The sequence below is a fragment of the Denticeps clupeoides genome, unplaced genomic scaffold (genome assembly GCF_900700375.1).
Source record: "Denticeps clupeoides unplaced genomic scaffold, fDenClu1.1, whole genome shotgun sequence".
NCBI classification, from domain to species: domain Eukaryota; kingdom Metazoa; phylum Chordata; class Actinopteri; order Clupeiformes; family Denticipitidae; genus Denticeps; species Denticeps clupeoides.
In genome coordinates this window covers 83,383-110,749 of record NW_021630105.1, presented here as the reverse complement: position 1 = coordinate 110,749, position 27,367 = coordinate 83,383, and the positions used below count along the sequence as shown (strand labels likewise).

At 47.8% G+C, this 27,367-nt stretch overlaps 5 protein-coding genes and 2 non-coding genes across 9 annotated transcripts in view; 6 read left to right on the top strand and 1 right to left on the bottom strand.

The window, feature by feature from the left end:
- Positions 1 to 932: 932 nt before the first annotated feature.
- Positions 933 to 4,239, top strand: LOC114783616 (transmembrane 4 L6 family member 1). Of its 2 annotated transcripts, XM_028969144.1 has the most exons (6): positions 933 to 944; positions 1,341 to 1,532; positions 1,945 to 2,013; positions 2,103 to 2,257; positions 2,406 to 2,598; positions 2,675 to 4,239. In XM_028969144.1, the coding sequence occupies exons 2-6, from the start codon at positions 1,356 to 1,358 to the stop codon at positions 2,687 to 2,689; spliced, it is 609 nt and encodes a 202-aa protein (XP_028824977.1). In that variant the 5' UTR covers positions 933 to 944; positions 1,341 to 1,355; the 3' UTR covers positions 2,690 to 4,239. The 2 variants fall into 2 exon arrangements, with proteins under 2 accessions (XP_028824977.1, XP_028824976.1); XM_028969143.1 differs by having other exon boundaries at positions 933 to 1,532.
- Positions 4,240 to 5,157: 918 nt separating this feature from the next.
- On the top strand, positions 5,158 to 6,832 carry LOC114783612 (P2Y purinoceptor 14). Its single transcript, XM_028969138.1, has 2 exons — positions 5,158 to 5,164; positions 5,483 to 6,832. Exons 1-2 carry the CDS (start codon positions 5,158 to 5,160, stop codon positions 6,529 to 6,531), a joined length of 1,056 nt encoding a protein of 351 aa, XP_028824971.1. The 3' UTR covers positions 6,532 to 6,832.
- A 919-nt stretch (positions 6,833 to 7,751) lies between these two features.
- Positions 7,752 to 7,825, top strand: trnai-aau (transfer RNA isoleucine (anticodon AAU)). Its single transcript has one exon. It is a non-coding gene; the product is annotated as a tRNA-Ile (tRNA).
- A 508-nt stretch (positions 7,826 to 8,333) lies between these two features.
- On the top strand, positions 8,334 to 10,320 carry rpp21 (ribonuclease P subunit p21). The gene is made up of 5 exons (XM_028969147.1): positions 8,334 to 8,470; positions 8,806 to 8,906; positions 8,993 to 9,075; positions 9,825 to 9,959; positions 10,121 to 10,320. Exons 1-5 carry the CDS (start codon positions 8,414 to 8,416, stop codon positions 10,213 to 10,215), a joined length of 471 nt encoding a protein of 156 aa, XP_028824980.1. The 5' UTR covers positions 8,334 to 8,413; the 3' UTR covers positions 10,216 to 10,320.
- aqp12 (aquaporin 12) lies at positions 10,278 to 12,237 on the bottom strand. The gene is made up of 4 exons (XM_028969137.1): positions 12,061 to 12,237; positions 11,515 to 11,961; positions 10,505 to 10,621; positions 10,278 to 10,433 (listed from the first exon to the last, which is right to left on the bottom strand). The coding sequence occupies exons 1-4, from the start codon at positions 12,164 to 12,166 to the stop codon at positions 10,318 to 10,320; spliced, it is 786 nt and encodes a 261-aa protein (XP_028824970.1). The 5' UTR covers positions 12,167 to 12,237; the 3' UTR covers positions 10,278 to 10,317.
- A 224-nt stretch (positions 12,238 to 12,461) lies between these two features.
- The window catches only part of gpc5b (glypican 5b), a 31,860-nt gene continuing 16,954 nt past the window's right edge, over positions 12,462 to 27,367 (top strand). Inside the window, exons 1-6 of one of the 2 annotated variants that reach the window (XM_028969145.1) lie at positions 12,468 to 13,531; positions 14,147 to 14,308; positions 15,031 to 15,728; positions 17,904 to 18,079; positions 19,516 to 19,575; positions 19,729 to 19,851. In XM_028969145.1, the coding sequence (XP_028824978.1) occupies positions 13,384 to 13,531; positions 14,147 to 14,308; positions 15,031 to 15,728; positions 17,904 to 18,079; positions 19,516 to 19,575; positions 19,729 to 19,851 (1,367 nt within the window). In that variant the 5' untranslated portion in view covers positions 12,468 to 13,383. Of the gene's footprint in view, positions 13,532 to 14,146; positions 14,309 to 15,030; positions 15,729 to 17,903; positions 18,080 to 19,515; positions 19,576 to 19,728; positions 19,852 to 27,367 lie in introns of both variants that reach the window. The other variant, XM_028969146.1, reaches the window with a different exon arrangement.
- Positions 12,627 to 12,699, top strand: trnam-cau (transfer RNA methionine (anticodon CAU)). Its single transcript has one exon. It is a non-coding gene; the product is annotated as a tRNA-Met (tRNA).

Here is a 27,367-nt window from a genome sequence, read left to right as displayed (position 1 = left end):
ATTCCCGTTTTTCCACCACGCGTGTGGAGAGTTCCGTCCGATGGCTGGTGTTGGTGGACTGCGACCCATGTTCCCTGCTGACAGATCATCATCATCATCATCTTCCACCTCACCATCACATGGTGCAGTGGCCGTGCGGTGCTGCTCTAAACCACAGTGGGAACATGTTGAGCTTTGCTCATTGTTACGGTGGCATGTGACTCATTTTCTGTCCCTTAAACTTCTATCCCTTAAAGATGGGAAATAGAACTGGAAAATTGGGTTTTATTTCTAGCTTTAGTCCCTTGTGGGCTTATTGGTAATTGTTGTAATTGCTGGATGCAATTAGCATGCAATTCAATTTTAATAAAAAATATATATATATATATACTGAAGTGGGAAATGCAGTCACTTGATGATTAAAGCCTAAATATCTGCGGGTTTGCAGTATTGGAAGGAGTTCTAGTCCATAGTGCTCAGCCCCACTGACCTCCATATTCAGCGTTTCCTCCTGAAAGCAGCAAAAGAAAACTTGGATTTAGCTCCAGAAATACAGCAGCAAGCGCCAGCGAGTCTTCATCGTCTTGCCAAATAAAAAGTAAATACTGTTGTTGAGTAATATTATGTTGTGTTATGTCATATTATTATGGAAAGATTTGAATTGAGTCATCCTGGTCCCACTGAATCAATCCACCCACAGACAAAAAAAACACTTCCCCACGTCCTAGAATAGATTTTTCAGTCCATACTGAATTATAAAAAAAATGTTAATTACAGGTGACAAACGTCATTTATGAAAGAAACATATGAGTGCGCAGTTATTAAAATCTCTTGATTTCCTCTCCTTGGCTGAATTTGATTCGTTTCGTGTGTGTGCACGTGTATATAATATGTGGGTGGGACCATGACTATATATTCAGCTGATAGCGCTCCTTCCTCGTCCGAGTCTCTTACTTCGGCTTCAGGTAAGACATCAATTAAAATGTCCTGATTTATTATTACTCCACTACTTTACTTCTCAACAGTAATTGTGCTTTAATCGAATGTATGTATTTTGTCCACTAAATATTTATCTGTGAACATAGTGTTGAGTAGTTATTTTTTATGAATCTCTTTATTCCATATTAATATGAAGATACTGAATAAGATGGGATAAGATGATCTTTTATTAGTCCCACAAGTGGGAAATTTTACGTATAATATAATTAGTCTGGAAATGGCAGCGGATGAGAGTTAAAAACGTCTGTATATTTATATAGACGTAGAATATGTACGTGTATTTAGGCGTATTGGATGTGTGGTCAGCTGTTGTAGAGAGCATTCGGTGGATGGTACCGGGGTATTTGAACCTCTCTCTGCAGGCCCGTGGCGTAGACATGTGTGTGGCGAGATGCTCGCGGTGTGTGGGCTGGGCTCTGGTCGTCCTGGCCATCGTGAGCATGTTGGCCAACGCCCTCCTGCTGTTCCCCAACCTGGAGTACAGCTTCCTGCTGGAGCGTCATGTGACCAGAGAGGCGCTTTTTGGCACCGGCCTGTGGGCTTCTGGACTGCTGGTGAGGGCCGATGAGATGAAATGAAATGAAATGTGCTGTAGAGATGCCACCGTGAAAATCTATTTCCATTTCTCATGAGGTGGCCAGCAGGTGGCGCGAGACCTGTGGTGGCTCCACTTTCATTCGCTCTTCTCTGACCATAGATTCAGACTGAGGTCTTCATGTGTCACAGTGTTACAGCAGGAAACATGCACATCCGAGCCAGAGAAGCTCTAGACCTGAAAGAACTTGAGATCTTTCCTCAGTGTGTTCCTCAGAGAGACATAAGTCATGAAGGTGGTTTGCATGGGAGGTCAACCAGACATGTGAGAAGGTGGCCAGTGAAGACCACCACAAGTTCTCACGCCGTACTGCAGAAGAATCAAGTGCTCGAGACCCCCGAATATGTCCTTAATGCTTCGCTTGTCTCTAGATGCTCTTGGCTGCCCACAGTATATTGTCTGCCAGCTCCAAGGGTGGATGCTGTGGCTTCAGAACCGCGGTGAGTGATCTTCACGGTCTGGACCTTCTCTGAACAGGTGCAGCCGTGTCACGTCTCATGAATCGCACCGGACTTGTTCTTCGCTACAGATGCTGAGGCAGGTTGCCTACTCGTGCCTGGCTTGTGCCGCCACGGCGCTCTGCTTCTGGGTGAGCGCGACGGGCCTGGTCCACGGGCCGCTCTGTCTGCATAACGGCACCCAGGGTCTCGTCTGGGACACACCTCTGTTCAGGAGGAACATCAGGTGAGGAACATAATGAGGTTTTATGTGGCGGCAGCAGCCTAGAGAGTAACAAACCAACCACGAAGCTGCTAAGGTAAGCACTTCCCAACACTGGTCAGGAGCAGCTGGATCAGAAGACACGTCTGATAATACTCCACTGTCTCCGCAGTGAGAAGGTGTACCTGTTCGACACTCGCCGCTGGGCCGGGGCCTGCGTGGAGCCGCGCGGGGTGGTTCTGTGGAACGTCGTTCTCTTCTCGGTTCTCGGGGTCACCAGCGGACTCCAGGCTGTCCTCTGTGCTGCACACGTGCTCAATGCTTTACTGGGCATGGTCTGCGGTCCTGGCTTTGGCAACAACAAGGTAGGCGACTGTGCGGTTCTGCATCTGTGTCGGTTCCGACAGTAGCGTGCAAACGTGTGTTTCTGTCTGATTCTAGGTGGTTCCAGCATGAAGACGTGGAAGTTTCCCCACAGAACTTCCTGCCCTTCCTACACTCAATGTAGGATGGTACCTCATGACACTGATTCACTTCATCCCCAAAAAATCCTCATAATTCCCCGCCCTGTTTCTAAACTGGTCCAGAGAACACGTTTTGTGACTTTATTGTGAGTATATTGGACAAAAATGAAAAATACGGAGATATGGTCTGTGCTACCTCTTTTGTCGTTTTATCGAGATCATGTTTTTTATTTATGATATGATGCAATAACAGCTGTTGTGAATATTATTATCTGAACATTACTATGAATTTATTTTTCTTGAATACATTAATGTAAATATTGTTTATTTATTTTTGCTGGAAATGTTGACCGTGTAAACAGTGCACTTTACATTTTCACTTTGCTTATACATCATATGTGATGTGATGCGTGCAGGGAAACGGACTGTATGTACCGAACTGTTACAACAAAGAATTTTCTGGAACTATTTCTTGATTCCTTGTGGTCCTGACACATTTACTTTCTGAAGAAGGAGAAGGGAGTCCAGCAGGAGCTGCAGTTGCTGGGTGAAGAGCGCCCCTGCTGGCTCTGCCTATTCCCATGTATTTCGATGAATAAGTTGTGGTTTGGGGGCGAGGAGGTATACCTGACACATCAACTCTCGTCTCCTGTCGGTGGATTTCTATAGAATTCATCATTCTTATGGTTCCACAGTTGATGTAAAAAGGTCGGGAGTGAAGCCAGGGTGGACAGAGAGCAAAAATGACCAGTGACTGGACTGATCAAATCGCCTGAAATTCTGTTCATCATGTCAATATTTCAGCATTTTCTGAGAAACTTTCTAGAAGATCGTTTGTTGACCCCATTATTCGTTTGGTTGGTAATGCCTTGCGGTATTAAAACAGGTTTTATGTCCACTGAGTGGTTTCCACACCATTTTGGGCCTGTTTTGACTCGCTCATATCCTCATCTCCCTGCTTCCGCCCCACGCACCTCCTTCCTGCCCGACCTGGCCCGTCTCTTTCATCTCCCCTGTTCTGATCTCTGCGGGGCGAGAGACCGAAACGGTTATTTCTGTCACGGTCCCGACCTGAACACCATGTTTAACTGCCAGTGGAACTTTATCTGCTTATTCAGATGATCAGATGATATAATTCACTATATAAAATGCCAACAAGACACCCAATAGGATCATCAAAACTCTGCATGATCATGTAGGCTATATCAGCATTTCCAAACATCTGGCAGGACGTTTCTGTTCCACGTATCTTCACTATCTGCCCCTCTCATTATGAGCCTAATTCAGGTAGGGTTGGGCTGAAGACTCTTTGGAAGACGTTCCTCCAGGACCAGGGCTGGGAAACACTGGGCTATATAGACCAGAGCTGTAAATCCTGGCTCGGGTCCGGTCGGGTAAATGACCCCTCAGTCACGCTCGGGCTGAATGCTGAATACAGCTCTGATATAGACTCTATATAACCTGCAGTATAAAACAAGGAGAATAAGAACAAAAACCTACAAATGCTGCGTATTGTTTTGCAAATAAAAGTTTGACATGAAATTAATAATTTTATTCTTGTAACGTGTGTATGTGGGAAGGAATTGGCGTTGGAGGGAGACCTGGCTGGTCTTGGGCACAGGGGGGCTTCTGGGAAAAAAGGTTGGGAACCACTGTTCTACAGAACCGCCTGAAGTTTATTATTATTCAGAATGCAGGCAGAATTCCACGACATATTCTTTCATCTCGGGACACACAGTGGCCCACAAGGTGACTATTTCATCCCAGAATAGAAATGATAAGGGACAATTAGTGACATTCTTTCAAGAATCTATGTGTTACTACTAGACTTGGTAGGTTGATGCTTGTGTTTGCTGCCCACTAGACCTATACGCTCAGCTTCTACCAAGGAAAGCAGAAGTTTGGATGATGTGACCTTAGTAACAGAGAAGATGCCGCCATCTTGGTTCTGACGGCTCGAAAATGTGTCTGTCTGCATTTTTTGGCATGTGTCCTGTACAGTGCGCCTCAGCGGGGCTTCAAGGGGTCGCTGTAGAAACTTTCTCAAGGTCAGCAGTAGGAAGACTACTGGGTCACTGCTGCCATGGGAAAGCTGAGAACGTGCAGAAAACCCCTGGAACTTCTCCTCCAGGAGAAAATGTTCCTATTTGTCGAGTTTAAAGAGTTGAAATATCGGTTATACAACCACAATACATGTTGCATAGTAGACACTGAAGGGTGAGATCCATATAGAAACCATGTGTGTTTCTCAGTTTGGTGGAAATTGAGATAGTCACACCAAATGAAAGTTCTTGATCAGGTCTTGACAAAATGCTTAAAGCAGATGAATGAGATGTCACAGTACCATGGAGTAGATCCAACTCTGAGTAGCTACTGGAAGAACGGAGTGTGAAGGAGTACCAGGTACAGGATGCCGCAGGGCTTTAAAAAAACCTCAGGAAGTTGAGGGCGGAGCACGCGATGAGTGGTACGGGTGCGGAGGCGGAGTGAAGGAGGCCGGAGGGAGATGAAAGGCCAGGGGTCTGCAGGAAATCAGCATGTGGACATGAGCGCATCTCAGCTCCGCCCACAAACAGGAAACGAGAGCCTCCCGACAGCTCGCCTTCTTCTGCCACTTCATGCTGGACGCGGGGCTCACTGGTCGGTACTTCCTCTGGTTTCTCTCTTTCTGGAACCTTCTGGCTGGGGTTTCTGCACCGCTGTATAATCTGGCCACGTTTACACTCAACCTCGATCCGTGTCGGGTCTTCAGGTTTGAAAACGGTCCATGTGCTGTTTCTTTCAGATATGGACGTAAATAACAGCCACCATCTCCACGGCAACGGAACGGACAACAGCTTCTTGTTCGTGAACCAGGTGCTGCCGGTGTTGTACGTGCTCATCTGCGTGGCGGGTTTCATCCTCAACGGCTGCGCCGCTTGGATCTTCTTCCGGGTTCCCAGCACCTCGGCCTTGGTGGTGTACCTGAAGAACATGATGGTGGCCGACCTGCTGATGCTGATGTCCTTTCCTTGGAAGGTGGCCAGTGACCTGGACCTAGGAGGGCGGCCCATGAAGGTGCTGGTGTGCCGTTACACGGCTGTGTTCTTCTACCTCAGCATGTACGGCGGCATCCTCTTCATGGGCCTCATCAGCGTGGAGCGCTACGTCAAGATCGTCCACTCGTCTGCGGTGCTGGCCTCCTCGTCCTCGTCCTCCCGCACATTTTGCTCCTGGACTTCATCGCCTGCATGTCTTCTCCAGCAGGTGCCCTGCGCCCGAGGCCTGGCGGTCCTCGTCTGGCTTCTGCTGCAGGTCTGCATGCTGCCCAACAGCATCCTGAGCAACCAGAGCCTGGATCCGACCAGGCCGTGGAGGTGCATGGCCCTGAAGAGCCACTTGGGCCTGGTGTGGCACCAGGCGTCCTCGCTCTTCAGCGTCAGCCTGTTCTGGGCCACGCTGCTGCTGCTGGCCTTCTGCTACACCTCCATCTCACGCCGCATCTACTTCTCCTACCGCCGCACCAGCCGGGACGGCGGCCAGCAGGCCCACCGCAAGTCCAACCGCAGCATCTTCAGCCTCCTGGCCGTGTTTTTCGTCTGCTTCGTGCCGTACCACGTCTGCCGCATCCCCTACACCTTCAGCCAGAACGGCGCCATCGCGTTGTCCCCGGCCGCCCATGCCGTGCTCTACCAGCTGAAGGAAGGAACCCTCTTCCTGTCCGCCCTCAACGTGTGCCTGGACCCCATCATCTACTTCCTCATGTGCCGCACCTTCCGCGAGTCCCTGCTCCTCAAGCTGAACGCGGCGGCGGCCGCAGAGCAGTCCCGGCAGAGCCTCAGCAACCTGGGATGAGGAGACACGCCAAGAGAAGGTCCGAGGACCTTCACCTGAGGAGGACGTGGTCAGTGCCGGGTCACGGCTGTCTTCTGCTCTGGGATTTAGCACCAGCAACACCGCCGAGCAGCTGCTGGACCTGCACGGGAACCAGAAGCTGCTAAAAAATCCCTATCAGATGCAGCGCTGCGCAGAAACGTATGGAATCAGCAGACACCAGCGTGAGCGCAGCTTCGGCTCGCTCCATAGACGCCGGCCCATCACAATTCCAGACAGCTGATATTTATTGTATGATGATGCATTTTCCACGTGTATTCACTTCCTGCAGCCAGAATAAAATGTTTTCACCGGGTTTTTATATGGACACGTCCTTCAACATTTCAATATTACAGCATAGAAAACTGAATAATACTTTAACATGAGGTTCAGCTCCTTTTTTAATTGATGCAGGAAGTGTTTTTTTTTTAGAAATAGTCTGTTTATGCCTTTGCACGATTTCACTGTGCATCCATGGCTTTGTTCCAATATCCTGTTCACTGTGCTACACACTACAGGGATTGCAGGCGCAATTCATCCTCTGTGGAGCTGTGACGCCACCTGCTGGTCATAAAAGGCAGTCTGTAACTTTTACAGACGTGCAGCATGACAGAAGAGATTCCAATAAGGCAGCTGGAAGGAACAACCATCAGATGTGTGAGACCTGGAGTGTAGACAGAAAAACTGGAATTTAAATCAATTAATTACAAAAACGAATCATTTCTCGTTCTTTCATTCACGATGGGGTGGGCCCTCATATCTCCTCAGCCATCAGGGTCACAACAGCAACACCACCCTCATTTCTGGAGGGGCCACTCCGTACATCTCATCTAGTCGCCTCTGCATGAGCTTTTCTAGATGAAATCACTGCCTGTTCTCTACCGATCTTCTCTGGTTCATTCTACTCACTTCACATGTCCTAATGTGAAGATCACATTTCATTTTACATCATTTGTACTTTTTTCTGGTTGTGATTTGAAATGTACTGCATCATGTTCTTAAAAGGTCTTACTTCTAACAAGTCCAGGAATGATTACTTTTCCTGATCCAGCCTCATCCAGATCGAATCGGGGGATTTAATCAGGAGACGGGAATGAAGGTCCGGGGACATAAAACCGCATCCTTCGTCCTGTCCACTGTAGTAAAACTCGTCTCCTGTGTCTCCTGCGGTTAAATGTGCGCATGTGCAGAACGGCGTTCGTGGCCGGTTAGCTCAGTTGGTTAGAGCGTGGTGCTAATAACGCCAAGGTCGCGGGTTCGATCCCCGTACGGGCCAGAAAACTTTTTATTGTTAAAATCAGTAGATATGTTGGCTTGGATAGTCTGTTCTTATATTTCTTTTGATGAATTTACGACTTTTTCCTCCTTAAATCGAACGTAATCGATCAGCATAACAATATAAGGACAAATATTTTATAAATATTGCCAAATAACGTTTACCGATTTTCTTGCCTCTAAAGATGGGTCGGAACTGTTAGTGTTGCAGTTCCTAAATTATAATAATTAAGCATTTAAGCATTACTGACATAAGAATGAAGAGCTTGTTAATAGCGCCACACTTAATTCTGCTCCGAGTTGATAACTACGTCATTTCCCTAGCACTTAATGTTTTAATACTCAATATACTGCCAATAAATATAATAAATATAAAGACCCACTATTTTATGGGTCAGCGCACAATGTCCACAGTGTCCGTTGTCATGGTTCTCTGTTTTTGTGTTTTTTTTGCGTGTACTTGTATAAAGTTAGATGATAATAACGTGGACTTTTATTGTGACGTCTACCTTTAACCCGGAAGTGGTTCGCGCTGGAGCGGCCTGTTGTGAAGTGAAGTGTTTGTGATTGACCACATTAGTTGTTCAGCATGGCCGGGAATGTGAAGGACAAGGAAGGCTTCCAGCGGCTGAATTTCCTGCACCAGGTACGCCGGACGCTGCGGAGCGACCGGTCACTACCGGGTACTACCGGGTACTACCGGGCACTACCGGGTACTATCGGGTACTACCGGGCACTACCGGGTACTACCGGGCACTACCGGACACTACCGGGTACTACCGGGTACTACCGGGCACTACCGGGTACTATCGGGTACTACCGGGCACTACCGGGTACTACCGGGCACTACCGGACACTACCGGGTACTACCGGGCACTACCGGGCACTACCGGACACTACCGGGTACTACCGGGTACTACCGGGCTCTACCGGGCACTACCGGGCACTACCGGACTTCTCGCCTAATCTGTTGTGTTGCAGGCCGCGCACTGTGTTCTGGCCAGTTCTCCGGGGAACGTGGAACTCGCCCGCTTCTACACGTTCACCCAGAACAGCGTCGCCCGGCGCCTGGTGCTGAGACAGTGAGTTTACACGTCCTGTCCTGTCCTGTCCTCCCGCACCCCGAGCCAGGCGCGTTTTAACGTGTCTCCCCTCCGTGTCCCCGCAGAGACCCGTCTGTTAAGAGGACGATGTGCAGGAGGTGCTGCTCGCTGCTGGTACCGGGGGTCACTGCGCGGGTTCGCCAGAGAAGTACGCGTCTCTTCAGGCTTTTTTTATTTTGGTAAAATATGATCAACTCATACGTTTCTGGGGGGGTTCGCCCGGGGACCCCGATAACTCACCGCTACACAAGCAGAAGTGATTAGTTGTCCTCTGTATTTAACCATCACCCTTGGTGACAGTGGGCACCAAGACAGGCGCCCGGGGGAAAGTGTGGGGGGGGACGGGACCTCAGTGGCGCCTTGGTGGATCGGGATTCGGACACACACACACACACACACACACACACACACCTCCATGTTTTACCATTTTATGGAGAGTCCAGAAGTTGCCTAATGCAGCAACTATTCAGCAGAGCAAGGCGACGCCTTTTCGTGAGGAGAGAGATCTTCTCGTGAAGCGCCGTGTCCTCCTCAGATGATCCCAGACAGAAGAAAGTGTTTTTCTGCCGCTCGGTTGGTTAGAGCGTGCTGCCAATAAAGCCAAGGTCACGGGTTCAATCCCCGTACAGGCATGTCTACTTTTACTACGAACATCAACTCCTCATGCTCATCCCATCCAAGGTCCCCTTGATGAAGGTCCTGTCCCCACACTGGGCGCCTGTCATGTGTCACCATGTGCTGTGCTGCAGTGTCTCACAACGACAATCACTTCACCTTCAGTTCAAGTAAGTACCAGGATGTAGTTAAGCTGCTAAAAGGTTCGTCCCCGTCGGGGAATCGAACTCTGGTCCTCGCCGCGCTACTAACGGAGAGTTGGTGCTGCTGCTCGTTCCCCAGAGAACAAGCGGAGGCAGCGCGCCACCTCCATTCAGTGCCTGAGCTGCGGCCAGACCAGGAAACTGCCCAACAACCCCGACCACGAGCTGTGGGTGGACAAGGCCGCCGCCCAGCTGGAGAACCAGAGCCCGCGAGGTGAAAATCACACACACACACACACACACACACGCTGCTGCCACCAAGGGTTTAAATACCGAGGACACGTGTCACCGTGTGTCTCACAACGACAACCGCTTCGTTTTATTCACGTGTAATTATTCACTTCTGACCACAGGAAACGTCTGTTCTGTCTACAGAACCCGCTGTGGCCGCGGTGCAGAAGAACGAAGGCGCGGCAGCTCAGGGTCCCACCACCTCCTGCGTGCATGTGGAGAACCTGCTGCGACGTTGAACCGTTCACAAATGCTCCAGTTCACACCCAAGTTTGAATATGAATGTTTATTTTCTGTACAGTTTTGTGTGCGTGCACCATTAAACGTTGTGGTTCTGGCGGCTACCTGCAGCTTCTCCCTCTAGGCCCACGGACGCGTCCCTTCCGCGAGTAGAGCAGGTTCTTGGAGAAAAGGCGCGGCACGTGGCCCACGTACAGGAACACCGCCAGAGTCGCGCCTGCAAACACACGCGTCTTCTTTATCTAGAACCTGCAGGTGGTTCCAGGTGCAGGACGCCATTAAACGTACCTGCTAGCGTTCCCAGCCAGTAGACCAGGGCGTACTGCGTGAAGGAGAACCCGGAGCACCGGAACGTGAGGGCGTAGGCCAGGGCGGGGTTGGCCACGCCCGACGTGTAGTTCCTGGCTTTGGGGGGCGAGATGGAAAAGAAGAAAAGTGAAGTGATTGTCACACGTGATACACAGCAGCACAGCACACAGTGAAATTTGTCCTCTGCATTTAACCCATCACCCTGAGTGAGCAGTGGGCACCATGACAGGCGCCCGGGGAGCAGTGTGTGGGGACGGTGCTTTGCTCAGTGGCACCTTGACAGATCGTGATTCGAACCGGCAACCTTCTGATTACGGGGCCGCTTCCTTAACCGCTAGGTCACCACTGCCACCACTGACCTGTCACCCACGATGAGATGTCAGGCAGGCAAGCAGAGATCTTGGTGGACACGTGTGGGTCAAGGTACCGTCCCCTGGCGCCTGTCATGGTGCCCACTGCTCATGAAGGGTGATGGTTAAATGCAGAGGACACATTTCACTGTGTCACCGTGTGCTGTGCTGCAGTGTCTCACAATGACACTTCACTGTCACTTCACCAAGAGATTTGGTGTAAAGGGTGATCGGGAGAGGGCTAAGCACTGAGCAGCATGTAGTTTCTCTGTAACGTCCAGAAGATCAGTCTTAAACCAGACTGATTTGGTCCTGAAGGTTGTTCTGGGTGAGGTAGTGAGAAAGATAGTAAGTAAAGTGAAGTGATTGTCACATGTGATGCACAGCACACGGTGCACACAGTGAAATTTGTCCTCTGCATTTATCCCATCACCCTGAGTGGGCAGCCATGACAGGCGCCCGGGGAGCAGTGTGTGGGGACGGTGCTTTGCTCAGTGGCACCTCAGTGGTAACTTGGCGGATCGGGATTCGAACCGGCAACCTTCTGATTACGGGGCCTCTTCCTTAACCGCTAGGCCACCACTGCCCCGAGAACGTTAGGAAGCGGCGTGGCCGCGGCCGCTCCGCTGGTGGACCTACCTGCGTGTGAGAGGAACGTGAGCGTGGCCGCCAGGGCGGGGACCCTCAGCAGCGCCGGCTTGCGCCGCAGGCCGAGGTGGAGGAGGGTGAAGGTCGCGCCGCACGCGGCCTCCACGCAGAAGCCCTGCGCCGGCGAGGACCGCAGCGCCGTGCTGCACTCCGCCCCCATCAGGGCCTTGATCACGTGCAGGTCCGTCATCTCCAGCGCCCAGTACCGCCTGGCCACCACCAGGCCCAGGTGGGCGCCCAGGATCTGCCCGGCCACGCCCAGCGCCGCGGCCGCCGCGGTGCCGTCGTCCAGCAGGAGCCGCGTGACGGTGACCGCGGGGTTCCCGCTGGCGCCCGTACAGACGGCGCCGTGCGCCAGCAGCACCGCGAACAGGACTGTGAGCGCGACAGATAACGTGGCGCAACGTGGCACAACGTGGCACAGCGAGACACTCGTCCCTTATCAACGTTCCCACGGCGACCAGGAAGCCCAGGACGATGTTGAGGCCCGACATGGCGCGTGGACAGAGGGACGGGGCGTCCCGACTCACTATTTACACTGCGGCGGTGATAACGTGGCGCAACGTGGCACAGCGAGACACTCGTCCCTTATCAACGTTCCCACGGCCACCAGGAAGCCCAGGACGATGTTGAGGCCCGACATGGCGCGTGGACAGGGGGACGGGGCGTCCCGACTCACTATTTACACTGCCGCTGTGATAACGTGGCACAGCGAGACACATGTCCCTTATCAACGTTCCCACAGGGCCGGGGGCCAAAAATCCACCCCGAACCTGACACTGGCTCTCCAACTCCTCTCCTTCTCTGTCATCTCTATTTATACATTTACAATAATTTATTTTATTTTTATTGAATAAATATGGTCCCACACACTTCATAGAACTCCAATACACTCCAGCGCTTTCACTCTTAATCATTTTGTGTTGTAGGATAAAGACATGAAAGTGTAATATTTGCTCCGTCCAGTCGCTGAAAGCATTTCACTGCACATCATACCGAGTACGACCGAGTATGAGAAATAAAAATGGAATTTCCAGCCCTGTATGGAACTACCGAGACGGGCCGGCAGGGTTAAAGCGGCGCGGCGCGGCGCTCCTCCGCAGGCCTCGTTGGCGCAGTAGGCAGCGCGTCAGTCTCATAATCTGAAGGTCGTGAGTTCGAGCCTCACACGGGGCACGATTTTTTTTCCCCTCGTTTTTAATTTCTCCAATTTCAAATTTTATTTGTCACATACACAGTCATACACGGTATGATGTGCAGTGAAATGCTTTCACGGCCAGCCCGGCTTTTAAATGCAATAATGATGTCATTCGGAGTTAAATTCCCACGTCATGGCCTATGAAAGCAGAAATAACAGAAGTCATAACTTTATTCATCATGTTCATTAACATAATCGTGAAATGTTTCACGTGCTGTTTTGGTCGGTAGTAAAGACTTGTCCATTATACTTTCAACTAAATATGTAATCAGAATAATTGAAGAAAATGATGCCTTCATCCTTGTAATTCGTCCTCAATTCATTATTCAGGCGTAAAAATGATGATTAAATTGCGCTTTAAAAACCCGTCTAATTTGTACATTGTCTTGAGCTTTGTAAACTGTTGTTTTTTAAAACGAGGAGGCATCCGGTCATTTCATCCCGTAATGTATCTATTTATCAACTACTACAATTATACACCGTGATATTTAGAACTTTAAATGGTTTTATTTGTGATTGAGACACGCTTTACGTCATTTCTACGGTCGGAGCGCCACCTACTGGCGGCAGAGGAGCCTGCAGACCTCCACATGGTCGTAATGAAGGACCTGCGCTCTCTGAGAATGTGAAGGTCCTGCCAGGCGGGTTCTGCCGGTTCCTCCATGCTCCGTCCGACCTGGGTCCTGCTCGTCCTGGCGCTCCTCGGACGGCGTCCCGTCACCGCCGGTCACAGCTGTCATGAGGTGAAGACGGCGTTCCAGGCGCGGCAGGTCGGCCCGGCCAAATGGGTCCCCGAATCAGCCGGGACAGGTCTGTACAGGTTATTCCAACTAGACTGCTGGACTGGTGGTGAAAAGTGATGTTTATACGGCCACTAGGAAGAGAGAAGTGGGAGTCCCAGTGGCGCGATGGACATTAACCTGGTTAACTAGTCTCCTAGTGGACAGTGCAGGGTCCCCGAGTCTGTACAGGTCTCTACAGGTTACTTCCAACTAGACTGATGAAAAGTGATGTTTATACGGCCACTAGGAAGAGAGAAGTGGGAGTCCCAGTGGCGCGATGGACATTAACCTGGTTAACTAGTCTCCTAGTGGACAGTCCCCGAGTCTGTACAGGTCTCTACAGGTTACTTCCAACTAGACTGATGAAAAGTGATGTTTATACGGCCACTAGGAAGAGAGAAGTGGGAGTCCCAGTGGCGCGATGGACATTAACCTGGTTAACTAGTCTCCTAGTGGACAGTCCCCGAGTCGTCGGTTATGATACATCAGTGTCATTTTTTCTCCCCTAACCGGGGCTAATTTATAATATCATGTAATCACAGTTTTAAACTCATTTTTTTACGTTTAAAGCCGTATTGTGCAGATGACACCGTAACTCTTCGCCCTGCGTTTACCTTTCTCCTCCGTACTCCTGTGTGTTAAGATGCCGACCTCCAGATCTGTAAGCACCAGGGTCCCACTTGCTGCACTCGCAAGATGGAAGAGAGCTACCAGGTGGCAGCGCGGCGGGACACGCTCCAGAACATTCTTTCATACAGCTTCGAGCTCAAGTACCTCATCCAGAGCCACGCTGCCACTTTCCAGGGTGAGAACAAGGCTCAAATCTCCCCAACTATTAAATACGCTCCAGGAACCCATTTTACTGCCGTCTTCTCCAACTTTATCATTCAAGGATACTTCTAATCTCCTCTAACTCTCTTCTGGTCCATCATTCTCCTCAGAGCATCGACTTTATCGATCGACTTTATCGAAGCGGATATTGGGAAGACCGCGGCATCCTCCATCTGCATGGCAATTTGTGTCCGTCTTTCTTTAATCTCTTTCCCTCTCTCTTTCTCTGCTATGAATCCCCCCTTTCCTTTCCCTCGCCTTTCAGGGCTCCAGGGCCCGTCCAGATGGCTATTTTCTGTCCCTGTGTGTCAGGGCTATTTGAATGTAAAAGTAAGATGTACTAGTTGTCCTCTGGACCTGGCACGTGGCTGCGCTGCTGGGATTCCTCCTCAGTCTTCCTCACGTCCAGCAGGACAGTAGATGAGGTGATTTGGTTTGGTGTAGTTTGGTCTGAAGCCGGCGTGTCTGTATCTGTAACCAGCACGCTGGGAGGAGCTGCGAGAAAAGTTGACCCCGGTTGACCTCTTCTGGAGGGTCAGGGGTCACTCTCTGTGTTGTGAGTGCAGTAGGGGGACAATGTAATCTGTTTTAGTGTTGAACGCTGATGCCAGTCATTTCTAGTACCAGCGGTATCGGTCTGTCCGGGTTTTAGACCCCGACATGCTGGGTAATTATCATATTCTCTCTGGTTTCCAGACACGTTCCGGTCTTTACTTGTCTTCACCCTGAACCACACCTGCACCCTGTTCCATTTGGCCTATAAGCCCATCGCCCCCGAGGGCTGCATGCTGGTGTCGGAGCTCTTCTCCGACCTGGCCCTCTACCTGCACGGCTACGCCAACGTGTCCGCGGAGCGCTCGGTGCATCGCTTCTACGACCGGCTGTTCCCGCTGGTGTTCCGCGGCCTGGTCAACCCGGGACTGTCCTCCTGGTCGGCAGAAGGGCTGGAGTGTCTGCGAGCCACGCGGCAGGACGTCAACCCGTTCGGGTCGCACCCGCGAGGCCTCGCCGCGGCGCTGGCGCGGGCGCTCGGGCCCGGCCGCGCCCAAGCCCGGGCTCTGGCCGTGGGCCTGGACGTCCTGAACGCCACCGAGTGGCTGGGGCTGGCGCGGGAGTGCGGCCGAGCCATCGTGCGGATGCAGTTCTGCCCGCACTGCCGGGGCCTGACGCTGGTGCGGCCGTGCGGCGGACTCTGCCTCAACGTGATGCGGGGCTGCCTGGCGGGCCTTTCGGAGCTGGACGGGCCCTGGCGCCGATACGTGGCCACGATGGAGGAGATGGGCGCGGCCCTGGCCGGGGGGCATGAGCTGGAACTGACGCTGCTGGCCATCAGAGAGAAGATCAACGATGCCATCCTGTACGCCCAGCTGCATGGACCCAGGCTCAGCGCTATAGTGAGTCAAAACCGATTACCCACAATTCTCTTACAGAGTTTCAGCCACGTTTCAGTCTTTATTGTCAAATGAAGATAAAAATGATCAGTTAAATACTGTAGGTACAACAGTAATGTAGTGAATGCATCTACATGTGTATATGTACATAAATTCACCCAGCAGCCGTAACATTATGACGAGCCAAAATGGTGTCATGCTCAACATTAGTTATGTTATGGCCGATCACATGTACAGAGGCTGTTTAGTTCCTCAACTAAAACACCACAGACAGCCTCTCTTTATTATCCATTAACTCCATTTTATTCATGCAGAGTAACTATTTACTCGAAGGTTGTTAGCAGCCTAGTGGGTTACACATGAACCAGAAGAGCCAGGTTCAAACCCCACTTACTACCATCGTGTCCCTGAGCAGGACACTTAACCCTGAGTGTCTCCAGGGGGGGACTGTCCCTGTAACTACTCTGGATAAGGGCGTCTGGTAAACGCTGTAAACTATTTACATGAACTATGTGGATGAAAGCCCACTGGCCGTGTGATCGGATGCGATGTAGGCGGACTGTCCCAATGCTCTGATCTGAGTCATCGGTGCAGATATGTGAAAGCCAAGATCACGGCTCCTCTTTGAGGGTTGCTGGGTCAGCTGTGTAGGTCTGAGCCTCCCAGATTCCCCCCCTGGCTTCTTCCTCCCCCATCCACCCCCATAGCCCTCCCTGTCGAGGAGGTGCAGCCTCCAGGACCGGATCAAGTGTTGCCTGCTCACCAGTTCCACGTGGCTGGAATGACACCAGGCTAAAATTTCACAAGGCCTGGTCTTCAGCGTTGGGGGATCTGCTACATCTACAGTGTACAAAGGAATTCGAAATAAAATGAGAAAAATAATTATACATGAAATATATTTATTCAAGAGTAATAAATATATAATATACAAAATCACATAGAAAACTTGTATTCATGGCATATTCATAATCATTACCAAATATTTACTATAATTGTGGTGGGAACTGTAAACTGACTGCTGCAGTGTATGACTTTCACTTCACTTTTATGAAGATTAAAACTAAAAACTAATACTGAAGAATACTAATTTGTTCCTAAGTTTCATTATTCATCTAATAGCATCCTCTGAAAGTTAGACAGTCTGTTTGCAGTATTAAATAAAAATGATTTGCTGAGGATGTAAAATATTTGTTTACCAGGATGTTCTGTTTGGGAATGAATTTCTGTTTTTCAAATTGATTTCCGGAATGAACTCTGCATCTGTGATCACACTTCGTCGTTCACTCTGCTGCTGGAATGGTCTAGGTGATGTCTAGTCTCGCCCGGCCAGTCGCCCTGAATGCAAATCCACCTCTGGACAAAGGGTGCTCTGCCTGGCTGGACAACCCATTCCCAAAAAGCTGTGTAGTGTGGGGCCAACATAGGGTGATGAGAAAGTTTCGGAGGCTAATCCTTGGGTACATTAACAACGAAAGATGATACGACACATGGACATGCAGTCAAAACATCAAAGGAAAAGATCTCCGAAACGTATCAAACGTTTTGCTTTTAATTTTCTATCATTTCCAGGAATTTTTTAAGTGTCTGTTTACTCGTTCAGATTTTTTAATTTACGTAAAATCCCCAGTAATCCTTGAAACGTGTTACATTCTAACATGTAGAACAGTCTGACAGTAACGTTGTCATTTTGTAAAAAGTATTCACACTGTTACTTTGTTACATTACTACTAGTGTGCAGCATGACAGTCACATTGTTACACTGTAAAGGTTCTTGACACTGTTCATTTTTTTACATTGTTACAGTGTGACAATAGTGGAGGTGGTGGTAGTAGCCTAGTGGTTAACACACTTGCCTATGAACCAGAAGACCCAGGTTCAGATCCTGAGGAAGACACTTAACCCTGAGTGTCTCCAGGTTGCACTACTGGTCGTAAGGCACTCTGGATAAGGGCGTCTGATAAATGTTGTAAATGTAAATATTGCATTGTAACATGTTGAAGCATGAGGAATTGGTACAGTATGACAGCATTACATTCTAAGTGACATGTATAGTTATAGTACCTATGTCATACTGTACTGTGTTATATTGTAACACTGAGCAGTGTGAAGAATTGTTACAGAATTGCTTCTTTCTTTGTTTTCAGTCCCTCTCTATATCTCTGGTATCTTGTTTTTTAGGTGGATAAAGTGTGTGGCTCCCTCACAGGAGTGGTTACGTCGGATCCTCAGCACCACTCCTCAGCCTCCCCTGCCACTTCAACAAGGACATCCAGCAACCCTGAGGCCACCACCGCCACTGCGCCACCAGAACTGAGCACCAACCTCCAGCCAGCTCATTTGACACATTCAAGGAGGTGAGAGTTGCTTGTTGACAGACCAGTGTCTCTTCTCTCATTTCTTTCTAAAGTCCTTGAGTGCTGTGTCTACAATCAGCTATTACTTCATCTGGATCCCAACCAGTCTGGCTTCAGAGCAGGTCATTCTACTGAGACAGCCCTTCTGGCTCCTTCTGAGAAGCTACATGCGTCCAGATCAGCAAAAACCTCATCTGTTCTTGTTCTCCTCAACCTCACTGCAGCATTTGATACAGTTAACCACAAGACTCTCCTGTGCATCTTGCAGAGGCTTGGAATTCAGCATTGCAGTGGTTTGCTTCATACATTGATGAGTGGTCTTACCAAGTAACTTTGAAAGGAACCACATCTGCTTCACGCAGACTCTCCACTGGTGTTCCTCAAGGCTCAGTGCTTGGTTCTCTCCTTTTCTCCCTCTACACAAGATCACTTGGTTAGGTTATTTCTTCACATGAATTATCCTACCACTGCTATGCCAACGACACACAACTCATCTTCTCTTTTTCTCCCTCTGATCTACATGCTGCTTCCAAAATCTCTGCATGTCTAACTGACATCTCATCTTGGATGGCAGCCCATCACCTCCAACTCAATCCCACCAAAACAGAACTATTCATTCCAGCAGATTCTTCACCACATCAGGATCTTTACCTGAACAACTCTCAGATCTCTCCTTCTACAACTGCACGCAGCCTTGGAGTAACTTTAGAAAACCAACTTTAGACTCTCCTTCTCGACTCACATCACCAATCTTTCCCGCTCATGTAGATTCCTTCTCTACAATATCAGACAGATTCGTCCTTCTCTATCAACACAGGCCACCCAGATACTGGTTCCGTCCCTAGTAATCTCATGACTGGATTACTGTAACTACCTTCTAGCAGGTCTACATCACGACTGATCTTTAACCTTCCCAAATTCTCCCACAACACCACTCTGCTACGTTACCTACTTAATGTTACCTACGGAATTTTACGTTGCTACGTAAAATACTGATGCTGTCCTACAAAGCCAAACATGGAGTAGCACCATCCTACCTCACAGCCCTTATTACACCTCGCACTGCACCTGGTATACTCCGAGCCTCCAGTACTGCTCGCCTGGTCCCTCCATCTCTGAAGGTACGAGGAAGACGCTCATCTAGACTCTTCTCCGTCTTGGCCCCTCGGTGGTGGAATGAACTTCCCCTCGAGGTCAGAACAGCTAATTTAACTTGTAACTTTCTTATTGTCTGACTTATGTAAGAAAAACTACAACCGAATGAATGAAATATTGTATTAATGGTTTGAATCCTAGCGATCCAGAACTGATTACTTCATTGTTTTAACATGGAAGCATGTTGTAAGTCGCTTTGAATAAGGCTTCTGCCAAATGCCATAAATGTAAATGTATGCAGTGTAACCCACTGACCACCATAATCCATAATCTATCTGCAGGTCACTTCCTCTTAAAAGTGCAAAGACGGATAAGCCTAAAAGTCTGAAAAAAATCACAAAGTAAGTGTTATATCTAAATGATGGCATTTCATGTTGTATGACAACTAGACATGAAATTAGACATGCACTTTACAAAGCAAGCTGTTTATTAGAAGAAAAACCATGCATTACTTGTATGGATAAAAAGGTAACTGAGTATGTGCCATTCGTCAGGGAGTTTGTACAGTATATCCTGCGCTATAAGGCCTTCTTCTCCACCCTGCCGGAGCAGCTGTGTGAGGGAGAGATGGTGGTGGGAGACCACACATGCTGGAGCGGCGAGGACGTGGTAGAAAGGTAAGAGGGACATTCACTGGCTCTTTTGTTGCTTTCAGTCCCATTTGTGTCCTTATTAGAGTTACACTGAATTTAGATACACGATGTTGTTGGCACGGATACAAATGTGAACAGATTTTTACTTTTTAGCCTGTTTCTGATGGTATTTGAGAAGGTAACATTTATTAAAGTTGTCCACTGTTTGTAGTGTAAAAGCACTACTGTGTAGTGCTGCGTGAGTCACGACTCACCTGGATTGACTCTGCGCTTTTTGACTCTGCGCTTTTTACCTTACTGCTCTTTTTTTTTTTTTTTTTTTATGGCTCTTTTTCTCTTTTCTTTAAACATTGTAAAAAAAACTGTAACTCATTTGCACACCTTCTCCCTATCAGTTACACATATTTTATGTTAAAGACGTAAAAGTGTAATACTTGGTTATGTTTGCAATATTTGCATATTGGTTCATTGTTTACTTGCAACATTTGCAATACTGTGGTCTGTAGCAGTCGCAAAAAACATTTCACTGCACATCATACCGTGTATGACTGTGTATGTGACAAATAAAATTTGAATTTGAATTTGATCACCCAGATCCATTAAAAAATGAACGAGTCATGAATCTGAGACCTTTAAGTCCTAACTACACCATGTCTAAATTGAAATACATAAATACATCATTAAAACATCAATTACTACCATAAATGTTGCATAACTGTCTTTGCACCATCAGAGAGCCTGAGTCAGATCATCCAACATGAGACATCGCTGTCAAGCTGTCATTGCGGTAAATGGAGGAAACACCCTCTACTGACATTTTTTGTTATTTGGAGCTATTCCTGTTATTGTCCAAATTTTTGTGGTAATGAAAAAGGTGTTTCTTCTCATACATTATTAGTAATATCAAGTAATTATTATTATGAAATAAGTATTATTTCATTAAAATTCAGAGCAAATAGGAAAAGCGCTCATGTAAATAAGAAAATCTCTAACTTATTGTGAGTAGAGTATTTTACTTTCGATTGGATCACTTCAGTTGACTCACTGCTGTCGATGTGGAAATACTGACTCAAGTGACTCCCGTGCGGATCAGTTTACTGAGTGACTCAGAGCAAGATGCATCTGAGTATTACAGCTTTTTATTACAGTATTACAGGGTTTAGAAGTAGTACAATATAAAAATCTGTACAAGAGACGCTTCTGATTTATCTTTTATTTCTATGTGATGAATTTTTGATAAACAGACAGCTGACGGAGTGCTCGGTTACATCGGCCCACGCTGCGTTTGTGCGTAATTGCCAGTGCTGAATGGGGGATGCAGGCCGGCTTGAATCGGACTCTCGTGGCGCAAGCTAATTTAGGAGCCGTGGACAGAATAAGCGGTCTAATTTCCAGACTGACTTGAATGAATGTGAGGTCCAGGATAGGGACATAGACCAGAATTTGGGGGGTGGGGGGTTAAGGTTGCCATGGATTTTTGAAGCCTTTTCCTGCACCCCCCGAGGACAGAGGCTTCATTCAGCAAGTCCTGCACTTCCATTGTCACACAAATGAGATTCTGTGAAAAACACACTCAAAACAAACATGTGCCTATAGGGGCTCTATTTCTGTCTCCGGGTCCATGCAAACACACACACACACACATGTACTATATATATCTTATATACGTATAAGGAGAACCTTATTCGTCCTGTCCCCATTCCATTTATTTTGCTGTAAATCACAATGTTACCTTGGTAGCCACTCTTTTTAGACCTCTTTGTAGATATAAGGTGATGTACTGTTAGTCGCGATTTACTCTGCATCAAAACCAACCCTGACCTCCAACAAGTGGGCCAGGCTCATTCATCTAAACCCTTCCCAATTTGCAAGACCCCATTCAGGGGGCTGAGACTGGATGAAGCTGGCTTGGACTGTGTCGGGGGCCCTGGGAAACCAGAAACTCGCAAACTGCACATTTCTTAGACACTCCATGCCATTTATCATCCAAATAAAATCAGTATAATAGCAGAGACAGTCTCTTTATTTTCACCAACTTTGTTAAATTATTGTCTTAATTTTCATAATACTGTCATGCATTACATTTTTGTACATTGTTTTGAACTAGGTTTTTTACATTTATGTAGTATGAAGAAACGTCAAATTGGTGTATCAGTAGCTTGATGGGTAAGGCACTTGCCTATGAACCAGAAGACCCAGGTTCAAACCCCACTTACTACCATTGTGTCCCTGTAATTAATGATTGTAAGTTGCTCTGGATAAGGGTGTCTGATAAATGTATATTCATATTTCCTTGTGATTTCTATGCTCACTGAATAAATACTTTATTTCGCAATAATGCTTTGGCGTCTGTAGCTATGATGTCTGCGGTCTGGGGTGGAGGCTGGAATACCAGGGATTTAGCTGTGGGTGGAGTGCTGGGGGGTCGGGTGGAATCTGGAGAGACTCCATGGGTCTCAGATACACTCGGCTGACCCGACATGGCTCTGGTTCGCACTGAACCCATTTCCCTTTGACCTAAATGAAAACATATTATTCCATGTTTGTATTATGGATCTATGATACAAAAATGTAGTTAATAGAACATAAAAATAGAAATGAAATTGTATAATTGTATAATGTTTCCGTGCAACCTGTATTATGCAGGGTGGAGAAGAAGGCCTTATACTGTTATAGTGGAATTAAAATACAAAATTTCAGATAAATACAAGAATGAGTAATTACTCATTTTCACCTATTGTACCAACTATGTGCAGCATCCTTGTTATTCTGTGTAGTCCTACGCTCACTGCTTGTGCAGTAAAAGGTTGTGCTATTATAGGTGGAACAGGATGGATCTATGGGTTTTCTTGTCAGTTGTGTTGTGTTGGGATTCCGATGGCATCGCATTAGACTGCGCCTGAAAGCTGGCTGCACTGAATAAAAATAAAACAGCCAAATTCCAGGACGATATAATTAATTGCTGTTGGCGCACTGCCTGATTGTGCAGGTTTTTTTGTTCAGTCACCACTAGGCGGCAGCGTTGTAATGTAACCGTGGTGTTACACAGAACTGTGTGCAGATCCATGCTGAGCTTGATCTTACATTTACATCATCCAGAGCACCTTACAATCACTAGTCCCCCCTGGAGACACTCAGGCTTCAGTGTTTGAACCTGGTTCATAGTCTTATTCGCTTTTCAGCTGAAATTTGACCCATATTTACTTGCATACGTTTAGCTGCTCAATTAAGGTGTTTCATCAACACTGAACAGCAATACACATATTGATAATGTGTGTGAGGTGGCCATGTATGGCCTAACTTTTAAGGCCCGAATACAGCTCCAACCTGCGTTGAACACCAGGTTCCTGCTCTTTCTGCTGCACGTTAGAATAAAAGTGAGACTCGCCTCCTCGATTGGGCAGTGGTGGCCTAGCGGTTAAGGAAGCGGCCCTGTAATCAGAAGGTTGCCGGTTCGATTCCCGATCTGCCAAGGTGCCACTGAGGTGCCACTGAGCAAAGCACCGTCCCCACACGCTGCTCCCCGGGCGCTTGTCATGGCTGCCCACTGCTCACTCAGGGTGATGGGTTAAATGCAGAGGACAAATTTCACTGTGTGCATCGTGTGCTGTGCTGCTGTGTATCACATGTGACAATCACTTCACTTCACTTCGATTGCGTGTATCTGTGTTTACTGTCTGGTGACATTTAACAACAGGAATGGTCACCACTCACAGGGATTCAGTTTGACACACGCTGGCCTTGCCAGCTGCTGTGCACATGTGTGAAGCCGTGTACAGGTGTTCCTCTCTCCACGGGCATCAGGGGTATCAGCTTCTGCCCTTTGACCACAGAGCCTCGGGCAGGAGACCTCCTGAGGACTGAAATCCTAACAAGCCCCAAAACAGGAGCCCTGCTGACCTCCTTCCTACAGCCGGAATCTGTGGCGTCTCAGCCACGCAGCGTCGACTGGAATGCCTCCGTAAATAAAGATTTCTTCAAAACGCGCTAAACGAGTTATATATGCATACTTGCTCACATCAAGGTCATTATAAATGCTAATCTGAATATTAATGCTTCATAAATTGGTTTCTTGCTCTCGGTTGCCTTTAAAACGCAGTTGCCACCTTAATCCACAAACTGCTGTTGCACCAGTGGCTGATGCAGACAAGAACACACACACACACACACACACACACACAATCATATCACCTGATAACAGGATGCTATGATAAATGTATCACGACATGAACAAATGTCCGTAAATAAAATAATATAGACCCGTGGCCTCCCAGGCTGGGAGTTCGAATCCCGGCTCAGACCTTGTATGGCGGAGTTTGCATGCTCTCCCTGGTTCTCCGGTTTCCTCCCGCTGTCCTCCTGCACACTAGTTGAATGTAAGTGTGTGTGTGTGTGTGTGTGTGTTGTTGTTGCACCCTGTGGTGCGTTGGCACTCGAGTCTTTGGCACGCTGAGTAGGACCAAGCGGTTTTGGAAAGTGAGTCAGTAAGAGAAAAGTCTCAAATAAGTTTCTGTAATAATGAACTGGTGGACAGAAGAACAGAGCAGGTTCCCAGGCTGACGGACCTCTGCGTGGCGCCGTTAATCAGTACGCAGTATGGTTAACACAAAAATGTCCTGTTGGTGTTGAATGGAGTGGCTACGTGATCTAGTTTGCCGGTGGGGTTTTCATATTTTGCTGAGAAATGAGTATGTTGGTCTGTAGTTTTCACACCATAAAACATCACACTCCATTCCAGACAGATGGAAGACATTTTTTCGTAGTTCTTGGGAGAAAAAAATGTTGAAATTTGGCATTTTGTCTCATGGAATGTCAGTGGTTGATATGGAAGCCCTGTTTCCATTTTGGTTTAGGCTGAGAGCATCATGGTCCGTCAGCAGGTAGGGTGGTACTCGGTACGGCTGGCCAGGCTGGAGGACTGGTGTCTTCTCACCCTTTCATCGCTCAATTTCTAATCCCCCTCCAGCCCTTCTGTGGTTTACTCCCCTCCACTCCACAACATTTCAGTTATATGCTTCCTCAGTAGCCATTTTAACCTCAACTTCATCTTCTCACAAGCTCTGCTCTGAGTTGTGGGTGTTTCGTCGACGAAGGTGATTTCCTGATGGGACACATCAGGTGGTATCTTCAGCGTTAGCATTAGGTCCTGCTGGTGGAGATCCAGCTCCTCCAGCTCCAATAAAGAAATTGCAGGGAACGTGTGCATAAGTTGGGTGGGAGGAGAAGATCTCTGCCGGTTTGTTATTGCAGCAGGAACATGTGAGACTCAGAGCGACCCCTCCAACCTCCGAACAGATGATCTAAGGCAAGCGAATGTGCGTGATTCATCTCGGCCCAAGCTCCTTACGGTTGCTTGTTTATGGTTTCTGTGGAAAAACCAGCTGCAGTTTGTCATGGAGAACTCCGAGTTCCACGTCTCCCCTGAAAAAATATTTGCCTGGGTTGTTTCGGTTTGATTCATTCGATCCCCACAAGCCTGAAGACTCTCCATCTTTGAAGCGGATTTAGCTGTTTATTGTCCTGTGAGTTTTGGAGCAGTTTATTCCTAGAAAAGTTACTCGGGCGAATTCACGTAACCTTAAAAAGCTTCAATAATTACATGTGATTTTAAAATGCAATCTAATTACACATTTAGAAGTCTGCTGAATCAGTTCAGAACTGAGTCACTTGGATGTTGTGCACAAAATTATCAGCATGTTGAAAATTCTTTTGTTTACTTCATAACTGATGAAATTTCTACACAGTAAAACAAGTAAACCAACTCTAACAGCATAGTTAAAAGTCAGAGTAAAGTCAACTCTACACAGTGTGGATTAGTACCAGCATGCATTGCGTGCCCAGTTCGGTTAGTGGCCACTCACCCATGACCCCACCCAGTCTCCTGATCCTGTATTATAGTTTCACAGACAGCTTTTACCAATCACTATAATTAAATGGTTGAGTAGCTACATGCTACATAATATAGTTTGGATGATTTTATTATACCTGATGAATATGTAAAAATACAAAAAATATATCATTACACAATAGAGTGTTCAAGTATTTTTTTTGGAGTAAAAAATAACTGAGCAGTTATTGAGCAGCAGAGTGGCACAGTGGAGGCGCGCTTGGCCCATAACCCAGAGGTCAATGGTTAAATACAGAGGACACGTTTCACTGTGACACCGTGCGCAGAGCTGCAGTGTTTCACAATGACAATCACTTCACTTCACAGCTCTATAATGTGTAATCATATTACTTTGACCATGTGCTTAAACCTCTGGGCCAGTGGAGGCCTAGTGGGTAACGAAGCAGACCTCTAATCAGAAGGTTGCTGGTTCGAATCCCGATCTGCCGAGGTGCCACTGAGGTCCCCTTGATGAAGGTACCGTGAACACTGGCCATAGAGTCTATGGTCTCAAGACCAAATCTTGAGTTAAAATCAACTCTTTAAGTGTAAAATTGACACTTTCTTTACTATGTATGTGTTCATTTTGACAAACACTCTACAAATAGTCAGAAATGTGCAGTAGTTTAGGTCTGAACCCTAGATGATTGCAACAAGGAAATATTCCTGCAAGGAAGAGATGCTCAGAGGAACAAGTTTTCCTCAGAAGGACCGCAAAAAGACCGAAAAAAAGTGGAAAATGAGGGCATTCGTTATATCAGATACTCACTCACACTTAGTCCTGTTACTCAGTTTCGCCGCCCATCCACCTAGTGTGAACCCAGAGGAAACCCGCGCCAACATGGGGAGAACAAACACACAAGGTCTTAACCAAGATTCGAAAAGGTGTGAGACCACTTCGCTAACCACAACGCCACTGTGCAGCTCAGCCTGTACTCATCAACATTCTGCCTGTCCAGGACTGTGCCACCAGTGAGGTCAATCACCTTGTATCTCCAGTACTACCAGGTTTCAGCATCCGTCCCCGTCAAAGAGGCTGCGAGGTCAAATCTGGTCTTCAGTGGCGTTCAGTAACTACTACTTCTACTTGCAGTCTCGCATGAAAAGTGTCAGGGCTGCTGGAATCAGTCGTGTGTGGGTCACGCCGTGAGTAACGCTCCCGTATTTATTGTGCCCGGGATGGTTTTAATGACTCCAGTGTGGCTTGAGCGATTGCTTAAATCTCAGAAAGTCTGTGCCCATCATTTCATAATTTCACGGTGCTTACAAGCCACAACAGGGGAAAAAAAGCCTGGATGTAATTACAGCCCAACCCCGCTCGCTTTCGTCATGCAGTCGCAAAACGCATGCTCTCCATGTACCTTCTTCCCATACCAGAGGACGGAGGCCGCAGATATCGCTCGCTGACCAGCGTCCCGCGTTGCAACTCGGGCTGGAAAACAGTGGGGATGATTTCATCGTGGAGCACACCGCGCTCTCTCTGATGTCCCTCTGATTTTCATTTCTTTTTTTCCAGTTAGCATGCTCACCACCATCTTCCTGGCGTGGAATGGCGGCAGAGATTTGTTTGCTCTGTCAGTGTGAGGCTGCAGAATAACAAGATGTCCGTTTGTTTGGAGAAGGTTCTGGAGGTTGTTTCTGGAAGAAGGTGGC